Here is a 9,453-nt window from a genome sequence, read left to right as displayed (position 1 = left end):
GTCTCACTGTGAGAGGCAGGGCTCTGAGAGCAGAGCCACATCTCCAGCTTGGGAAGGACATTGGAGGTCAGTGTGGTGCTACTCTGCACTTTGCAGATGGGAAAGCTGAGGCCTCTTTGGGGAGAGCTTGCAGCAATCTGGAAGCGTGACCCAGGCCCAAGGCCCCCTGTTTGGGGCCCCTCCCCCTGCAGCCACCTGCACTGCATCAGCCCCACATGCCACTGGGCTCCCCTCCCCCAGAGCCCAAGTGTCCCCTCCCCAGCAGGGCTCCTCGTTTGTGGATCTGAGTCACCTCTGCGTCTGTTATTACAGACTTATTAAAATGATCCTCTGCTGGAGTGGAAAAGCTCCAGAAAAATTAGAGTCACCTCCCTGACACTGCTTGGCTCGGGGCCGAATGAACATGTGTCATCCAAAGCTTGGGACCTGGCCTCCTTGCACCAGGAAGGAAAGCTGAAGGGCAAATGCCACTTCCCAAGGGCCTACTATGTTCCCAGGCATCCAGCCAGGTGCTTTCACACACAACTCCTTTAGTCCTCCACCCTCTATGATTCCCATTTAACAGATGAAGAAACTGAGGCACAAGGAGGTTAAAATGCTTGCCCGTGTCTAACAGCCAGTAGGTAGCAATGCCCGGGATTTGATTTAGAAGCTAGAATCTTCCTATTTCACTGCTGTCTCCCCAATGTATGCCAGGAATCCCCTGGGACTGTAAGACACGGGTGGGGCAGATCTCTGTCCAGCCACCTTCAGGAAGGTCTCCACAGAGCTTTTGGTCTATCAAGTCCATGCCTAGCTCCTGAATAACACCAGGGGGCGCTGTGGAGTCAAAAGTGCCAAGGAAGCTTATTTTAAAGGCGTAGTGGGAAATATTTGGAGCCCAGGTCTAGGGTGGCTTCCCAGGTGGGACTAGTGGTAAAGAACCCTCCTGCCAATGCAGCAGACATAAGAGACATGGGTTTGATCCCTGGGTCTGGAAGATTCCCTTTAGGAGGGCATGGTAACTCACTCCAGTATTCTTGCCTGGAGAATCCCATGGACAGAGGAGCCTGGCAGGCATAGTCCATGGGGTCACAAAGAGTCAGACACAACCAAAGTGACTTGGCATGCACAGGGTTCTAAGGATGGGGGCGGTGACCTCCAGGGTCCATCCTTCCGCCTCTGGGCAGGACCTGAGGGGTTTTCAGTGTCCCCAAGAGGGACAGGCTTCAATTTCCTTTTGCAAATCCTTCGTGGGTTTCTTAGGAGAAGAGATTGGCTTCCAGGGTCCTCTTAGCAGAAGATGAAGAGGCCAGGTGAAGCAGGGGTGGTGGTGGGGTTGCATGTAGGTTTCCTCTGGAGAGCCTCTTCTTGCTTCTCCCCAGATGGCCACTCTCTGGCACTCCGGCATTGCTCCAGGCGCCTGTCCAATAGAGCTGGGTCAGGTCATCTGCTGGCGTCTGCCCTGGGGTCCCTTTTGATCAGTGTCCCCCTAATCTGACCTGGTAGAAGGAGAAAGGTCTACATGTGCACACACACACACACACACACACTGCTTCCCTGGGCTGGGTATGGAAGACAGCCTTGGTGACTACAGAGAGCTGCAAGGTGAAGGGCAGCCTTAGACTGCGGCAGCCACGGTCCAGCAAAGGGGCTCCAAGCTAGCCCTGCTCCAGTGCAGGCAGGGAGGGACAGTGAGGGGCTGGCCACCCAAGGGCACTTCCTGGTTACAGGTGGGGTATTTTGCTGTGCAGGCACAAACACAGACACACCCAGCACATGGACATGGGCTCACACACTCCTAACCCTCCACCACACACACGTGCACACACACACACAGACACACACGCAGTCTCCTCTGCCTGGACATATACCCATACTTCCCTATCTGTTCCTTTCCCCCTGGAGTAGCATCTTTCTTTTAATCCTGGACGGATGACAGGCCCCCTCCAAGGAAGTGGGAGAGGAGGCGCCAGTTCCGAGGACCCTCACAGTTTTGTCTGGCTTTGACATGCGTCTCTTCTCCATGTTAGGAAAGGAGGTGGTAGGGGTTCCAGGGAAGAGGACGAGGAGGGACCATTCCCCGAAATGGAGGGAGGCCTTCAGGAAGCTGAGCCGAGGTGATTGGCCATAAAACAGCTTGGCCGCAGCATCTGGAGGAGATTGGAACCAGATGTTCCTGGGATGGGGGAGGGGAGAGCTGGGAGGCTGGGAGGGAGCTGGAGCAGGAGAAGCAGACTGGTCAGCAGGGCCGGGGGGTCTGGGTTGGGGGCCTCCTGACTCTGGGAGAAACATCTAGCCGCTCCCCAAGTCAGGCAGTACTATTTTTGCAAACTGGGACAGCAGATCTCTTCACAGATTCTAGAATCAGCCTTGTGTGTGGGGACAGTCAAGCACAGGGTGTGACTTGGGAGGTGCCCAGAAAGTCTACCAGCTTAGAAAGAAATACGTCGCCTGCCGCCCTGCGAGCCCTGCCCTGCTGTGGCATAAGCATTGCCCTTTCTGGCAGACAGATGGCGGTTCTGCGCTCAACTCCTAACGCACGACTGGAGACTGGTGAACCCAGACGTTTCCTTTTAGCGCAGGAAGCACGTCATCTGGGAACTGGAGAATTGTTCGGCAGACGACAGGAAAAGAAGACCCATTTACAGAGTGGCTATTTGCTAGGCGCTTTGACAGGCTCCCTTCAATGTGTATCTCTTCCTTTCTCTCTGTGTTATCATCCTTTGGGTCAAGACGAAGAAATCAAAGTTCAGAGCAGTTAAATGACTCACCCAGGGACACACAGTCACCAAATGGGAAAGCTTGTATTCAAAATTGGCTATGTTCTTATTTTATCATATTTTATTTATTTTTAAACTTTTTTTGGCCATGCCTCTCAGCACGTGGGTTCGTAGTTCCCTGATGAGGGACTGAACCTGCACACCCTGCATTGAAAGCGCAGAGTCTTAGCCACTGGACTGCCCAGGAAGTCCAGAAACTGGCTGTGTTAGTCAGGCTTATAACCTCACAACCAACCGAGAAGCACGTGGTGTTAAGAGTGCAGGGAAGGGAAAGAGAGGGGCAAGAAGGAGTTAGGGGGCAGTGTGGGGTAGCCAATCTTCCTGCTTCTGCACTTGAGCCAACGGTTGGCCCTGGAAGCCCCCAGCTGCCTCAGGAGCCTGACTCTTGGAGACTGCACCCTGACAGGAAGGGTTGCTTGGAAAAGGTGACCAAGTGGGGAGCAGAGGCCCAGAGAGGGGACAAACTGGCCAACATCACTGGGTGAAGCAAGGCAGAGCTAGGTTTCCTGACCGCCAGGCCAGGGCTGGCTGTGTCCTCCAGGGTTGGAGAAGTGCACCCAGAGGGGAGAGTCTGGGGCTCCAGGGTTTAGGGTTATTTCCACCTGGGTTTCCAGGCTGGGAGCGCCATCTGGGGCAGGGTCATTCTAATTATTCTGCTGCTGGCCACACACTCAGGACCAGGGGACCCCAGGGGGATCTCAGGGGCTTGGGGACAGTTGGAGTTGGAGGGGTTCCGTCCTCTGATGTGGAATCACCTGAGCGGCTGGGCAGCTGCACTGAGGTTCATCTAGTCTCGAAACCTGCGAGCAGCCAGACGGTGAGGGTGGGCTGGGTCTGGAGAATCATTCATTAAGTTCTGGAATGTGTATCAATGGCCTGCTGCCAGCTCCCAATCAGCCTTCACTACCCAGAGGTAGCCTCCGGGAAGAGGGGCCCAGGGAAGATGGAGGGCCCAATCAGCACAGGCCCCTGGCTCATTAGAGGGGCCCGAGTCTATGGCGGTGATGGAGCCTAGGGATGGGTCCCCTGGGCAGCTGCATGGGTTGGTCCTGACCTGCATCTGGCTGTGCTGATCTGCAGGGAGGATGGGGTACTCTCTGCCATGCAGCCTGGACCTGGGCTAGGATCCTGGCTCCCTTCACCCATGTGGCTTGTGTACCAAGAGTGTGGTCCTCTGAGCTTCAGAGCAACCTGGGGGGCTGGCGAGGAGAGCAGGGACCACTGACAATGAATTCTGCTGCAGAACTGGGCCCGGGTTGATTGGCAAAGTGTCCAGATGAGACGCCCAGGTGGCTCCAAATGGTTTGGGGGCCTTTCTGTTCTGTTCATGGTCCTTTGGGCTGTGCTGAACATTCTGGTCAGAGGAGGTGGAGGGGTGTCCATGACATCACAGCTGGGGACCTAGCTGGCCCTCCCTCCATCACCCATTCCCTCACCTGCAGTCAGGACTAGAAGAGAGGGCTGCAGCCTGACGGCGGGGTCACATCAGCCTACTTGCACATCGGACACTAGCTGTGTGTCTGGTTTCCATTGTTTAAAGGACCAGTATGGGATGCAACACGCCATACTGTTCCCTGGGGGTGGGTCCCCCCACAGAGTCCAGATTTAGTATCTGGCACATCTGGCTCTGCTATAGGGAGAAGTCTAGGGTCAGGAAAAGACCCACAGTCCCCCTGGAGGCCCTCAGGGAGCCCCAGGGCTTGGAGCAGACCACTGGCTTGCTCTGGAATCTGGGAGTGGCCAGTCTAGGCAGGGAAGCTGGGTCCTCTATGAGTTTTCTTTCCCTGTGAGATCCATGGAAAGTAGGGTGAGAGGGTCCTTTGAAAGGAAGGAGCAGGGATGTGGTTTCTCTCCTGCTGGCCTCCGGGGAGACAGGTTTGAGGTCTGTAGCTCACTGTTGGCTGGGGAGGGAGAAGGCAGAGGCAGAAAGGAGAGGCCAGACATGACACCGTCATGGGTCGCCTCGGGAGAGGGGGCCAGATCTGGAATGTTTGTTCTGTGGCTGCCTAGCGTCTGGCTCTTGTCTCCCCGAAGAAAGATGGTCCTGAGGGGCCAGCACTCGGGGGTCTGACCTTCAGAAAGGAAGGCACTGGGAGCTGACTGATGGATCTGCTCTGGCTGATGATGGTACTCTGGGTCCGGATGGGCTCTTCTAGCCCACCACCCGACCCAGAGATGGAAGACCCCGCTGGACACCGGCTGGACAGACACACGCCATCATCCCCTTGACATACCTCCTCCCTTCCCATTGCACAGCCGCTTTACACAACGTTCCATTCTGCCCATTGGGTTGTGTGGGAGGCTTATGAGGTACGGGGGCGCCTGCAGGCTCAAGTGTGCAAGGCATCCGTATCTCTGTGTGCCTGAGTGTGAAATCACACTCTCAGGGGCCCTGGAATCGAAGGCAGGAAGGGCAGCCGGCGAGCCCAGGTGTCCTGGCTATGCGCCGGGGCCCAGACTCACATCTGGAAGATGTGCGCCCAGCACCACCCACCTCCACATCCCAGACAGCCTCTGGCACAAGACACTGGCTGTAACACTTTCGGTTTATTGGCTGGGGTGCCCTGGTGTGGCTGACCAGTCGCTGGGCCTGAGAGAAGCCCTGTCTTGATGCCCCCACCCCCTCCCCTTCATCCTCCTGCGGCCACATGTGGCTCCTGTGGGATATGCACGGAAATTCGCGCCCAGGGAAACAGGAGGAGGTGGGGGCTTCAAACAAAACCAAATCAGGGGAGGGGGAGGGGTGGAAAACGTACATTACAATGAAGATATGCCACTGGCTATACACAAGAGGGTGCATGGAGATGGGCGGGGAACTTGGGCGGGTCCTCGCACACCGGGCTGGGCCCCCAGAGAGGAACGGCCACTTCAAGTGTCTCAGGGCAAGCTCTGGCTCCCTGGGCCTGGCCCCTCACTCCCAGGGTTGGGGGCGAGGGAGGAAGGGATCGTGGGGCAGCAGCTCATGTGGGAGTCCAGCGCCCCACCTCCCGAGGACAGCTTCACCGGGACCATCAGCCCGCAGGTCCTGGCACCCGGGGGACAGGGACGGGGTACCCACTTTCTGCCTGCCCCCCGCTGTCCGGCTCAGGTGACCGAGGGCAGCAGGCCTCCCATCCCTGCCGTATGAGGGCAGCGGTCACTTTCTGCTGTGTAGAGTGTCCTGGAACTTCGTGCTGGTGTACCGCAGGTGGAAGCCTTTTTTGGTGATGGTGTCATCTGAGTGGAATTTCACCAGAACAGAGTCACCCGCCGAGTACACTTCCTCAGGAGGCTGTTGGAGGAAAGGCGTGGGCATGAGGCTGAGGACCGGGGGCCGGGGCTGCTGTTTCCCTCCCCGAGTTCTCCTGCTATAAGGGAGGTGGGTGGCTCCAGACTCCCGCCAGGTTCCCCCAGTGCCTTGAAGCAGGAGGACTCTTGCGAGCTGGAGTTTAACGGGGCACTTGGAGTAGGGGGAGGGCTTCCCAGGTTGCTCTGGTGGTAAAGAATCCACATGCCAATGCAGGAGACACAGGTGTGATCTCTGGGTTGGGAGGATCCCCGGAGGAGGGAATGGCAACCCGCTGCAGCATTCTTGCCTGGAGGCTCCCTTGGACAGAGGAGCCTGGCAGGCTACAGCCCATGGCATTACAAAGAGTCGGACACAACTGAAGCGACTTAGCCTGCACACTGGAATAGGGGAGGTACCGGGGGCTGGTCTTAAATTCAGTCACACTTCCTTTCCGTACCCAGCGTCTAACTAGTTAGTGGTGACGTCTCAGGTAATGCACTGCCCCTCTCTGGGCCTCACTCCCCTCAAAAGCAAACAGGAAGGAACAAATGCTCTCTGCTTTCCAAGTCCAGAAAGGTGGGTGGAGGTGGCGGGGGCAGGGGAGACAAGAGGATGGCTGTGACAGGGTTTTGCAGAGGGGTTTGCAAAGGGAGTAATTTGTCAGCTGCCTTCTTGCAATCCAGCTGTCTCTTGGAGAAGGCAGGACAACCAGGTCTCCCAGACCTGGACTCGGCCTCTCCCCTCCTCCCCTCCTCCCCTCCTTAGACGCGGGCCACGGTGGGCTCCAGGTGATGCCCTTTCCGAGGCTCCTGCAAGCCCCTCCTCGCCTCTGCGCGCAGTGACCCGCCCATGGAGCAGCAGCACATGGAGGCCCTGGCCCTCAAGGCCTGGAAAGGATCATTTCCGAGAACCTTGGGGATATTTCCAGCAACCATGCCAGGAAGCCTTGACGGAACTGGGTTCCCTCTCCAGTCCCCTCCCGCTGGCTCCAGCCTGATGGCATTCTCCGCAAGAAGCCACCTGGGGACACCCGCTTTGGTGTGTGACTCACCCTAAGGTGTCAGGTCAAGGGAGATGCAAGGGGCAAAGTGGGAGGGGGGGCGCCTGGTGGCCCAGGGACCCGGAGCAGCTGGGCCCGGCCGGCAGGGGTGGCTGGTGCTCTGTGTCCCCACTGGCGGCCCAGGGACCCGGAGCAGCTGGGCCCGGCGGGCAGGGGGCTGCATGCTCCGTGTCCCCACTGGTGGCCCAGGGACCTGGAGCAGCTGGGCCCAGTGGGCAGGGGGCTGCATGCTCCGTGTCCCCACTGGCGCCCCAGGGACCCAGAGCAGCTGGGTCTGGCCGGCAGGGGGCTGCATGCTCTGTGTCCCCACTGGCGGCCCAGGGACCCGGAGCAGCTGGGCCCGGCCAGTAGTGGGGGCTGGTGCTCTGTGTCCCCACTGGCGGCCTAAGGACCCAGAGTAGCTGAGCCCGGCCAGCAGGGGGGGCTGGTGCTCTGTGTCCCCATCCCCTCAACCCTGTCCCAGTCCTGTCCAGCCTTTGCCAGTTGACAAAGGCTGAAGCTCTGCTCCTAAGGGGAGATTGCACCAACCAATGCTGGGTCCAGCAGCTGCTGCAGCTCCTGGAAAGATTAACCCTTTCTGGGACACCCAAGCTGTCCTAGAGCACGGCCATGAGAGGCAGGGAAGCAGGAAGTGATGGGCAGGAGGGCATGTCTGAGTGTACATATGTGTGAGTACATGTGCCAAAATGTGTGTGTGTGTAGAATAGGGAGGGGAAGATGGCATTCTCTGAAGGAAGAGAGGATTAAAAAAGAAAAGAAAAGGAAAAAAACACCAAAGAATTCACAGGCTCTGCCTGGAGGAAAATAAATCCACCTCTGTGGTTTTCCTGTGACCTTAGTTAAAACCCCATCAAGCAAATTCTTGCCCACTGCCTCTGAAAGTGCCATTTTATGGTCCAAGAAATGATGCTCAGTGTCTGCTTGGACAGCAGCACCAATATGCTTTGGGACCAGCTGGCCTGTCACCAAGAAGAGAAACTGGCAGTGGAAGAGATGAGGGTATTGTTATGGCTCGGCTAGGATGACTGCCTAGCGCAGCTCGGCTCAGCCCTGGGCCCTGGCTCTTGCCCCAACCTCTGCCCTCATTCAGGGCCCTGCTCAGCTGCCTCTGGACCAGGGCAAGGGAATGAGGGAGTAGAGAGAACTCCAACCTCCTCCCCCAATGCAACTACCTTGGAGACCCAACTGAAGTGGTGCTGAGCAGGCTTGGGTCAGGGTGGGGTCTATCCCAGAGGCTGCAGGAACCTCAGTGTCAGCCAGAAAGGACCTTGTTTCCTGGGTGGGAATGGCCCAAGGCCAGGTGGGCCTTTGTGAGCTGGGAGACCCACCAGGCTGGACCTCCGGCTCCTGCAAAGTGCCAGGCAGGGGCTGCTGCACACGTCTGCAGAGGCACTGGGTCCCTGCACTGGGGTGAGAGGGGTGGGGAGTGTGGGGGCCTCACCCCTGAGCCACAGTAGCGTCCCAGCCTGGGGGCAGTGCTGTCATAGCCGTCGAAGAGCTCCATGTAGTCATAGCCGCAGTCGGTCTCCTCTTCCACCTCGAAGGTCTGGAACACCAGCTCCACGCCGTAGCCTTCCTCGGCTACGATGACCCACTCACAGTCCACTCCCCCTGGGTAGTTATTGTCACCAAACTGGGCATGGGAGTAAAGGTCCTTGGTCTTCACCTCTGCCCGAACCTGGCCACCACACTCTAGAGGGAGGAGGGGGACACAAGGTCGGCTGCCGCCCCGGAGCACAGTCGTGGCCCAGGCACTGTCCCTCCCCACGTGCAGCCCTCCTGGCCGGATGGAGGCCCTGGGACAGCGCCATATGGCCAGAGATAGGTGGGTTTGGACCCAGCCCAGGACTTGGCCTGGGACTAGTGCTCTGCTGCTGTCTCTCTGGAGAGATGCCCACGGAGGCCCGGGGACACAGCGGGTGAAAGGCCGCCCTCCGTGGAAGCCCCAGGGAGGACGCACGTGTTGAAAGAGAACGTTTCTAATTTGCTCCAGCTGATAGCTGTCATGCGGGCTCTGTGACGCCAGAGCTCCCGTTCTTAAGTGAGAAGATGTCCATCTGGGTTTTATGTGAGAACTCCTCATTTTTCAATGTTGGCTCGGGTTTTTAAAAAACACAGTGTGGGCCAAACACAGCAGCTCTGAGAGCCACATGGAGTTCCGGGCCTCCAGTGTGTGACCGCGTGCTGGGAGGGGCCAACGAGGGCAAGGCCGTCCGTGTACACCTTCTCTGGACGTCCTCTGGCCTCCCGGACACCTCGGCTCACGGTGGGGGCTGGGGGGAGGGAGGGAAGTAGGGGGGCATGGCCTGAGCTGAAAGGACGGAGGGAGGCTGTGGATCCATCAGTTCTGGGACCTCCCCAAC

At 58.1% G+C, this 9,453-nt stretch overlaps 1 protein-coding gene across 2 annotated transcripts in view; it reads right to left on the bottom strand.

Moving 5' to 3' along the window:
• Positions 1 to 5,296: 5,296 nt before the first annotated feature.
• BMP1 (bone morphogenetic protein 1) overlaps positions 5,297 to 9,453 on the bottom strand; it is a 45,963-nt gene continuing 41,806 nt past the window's right edge. For both annotated transcript variants that reach the window (XM_065947132.1, XM_065947133.1), the window contains exons 19-20: positions 8,532 to 8,782; positions 5,297 to 6,033 (exon numbers count right to left, since the gene is read on the bottom strand). In XM_065947132.1, coding sequence (XP_065803204.1) covers positions 5,899 to 6,033; positions 8,532 to 8,782 — 386 coding nt within the window. In that variant the 3' untranslated portion in view covers positions 5,297 to 5,898. The remainder of the gene's footprint in view (positions 6,034 to 8,531; positions 8,783 to 9,453) is intronic.

The sequence above is a fragment of the Muntiacus reevesi genome, chromosome 10, assembly GCF_963930625.1.
Source record: "Muntiacus reevesi chromosome 10, mMunRee1.1, whole genome shotgun sequence".
NCBI classification, from domain to species: domain Eukaryota; kingdom Metazoa; phylum Chordata; class Mammalia; order Artiodactyla; family Cervidae; genus Muntiacus; species Muntiacus reevesi.
Note: the sequence above shows the minus strand (reverse complement) of the source record. Positions and strands in the feature narration are given on the sequence as shown.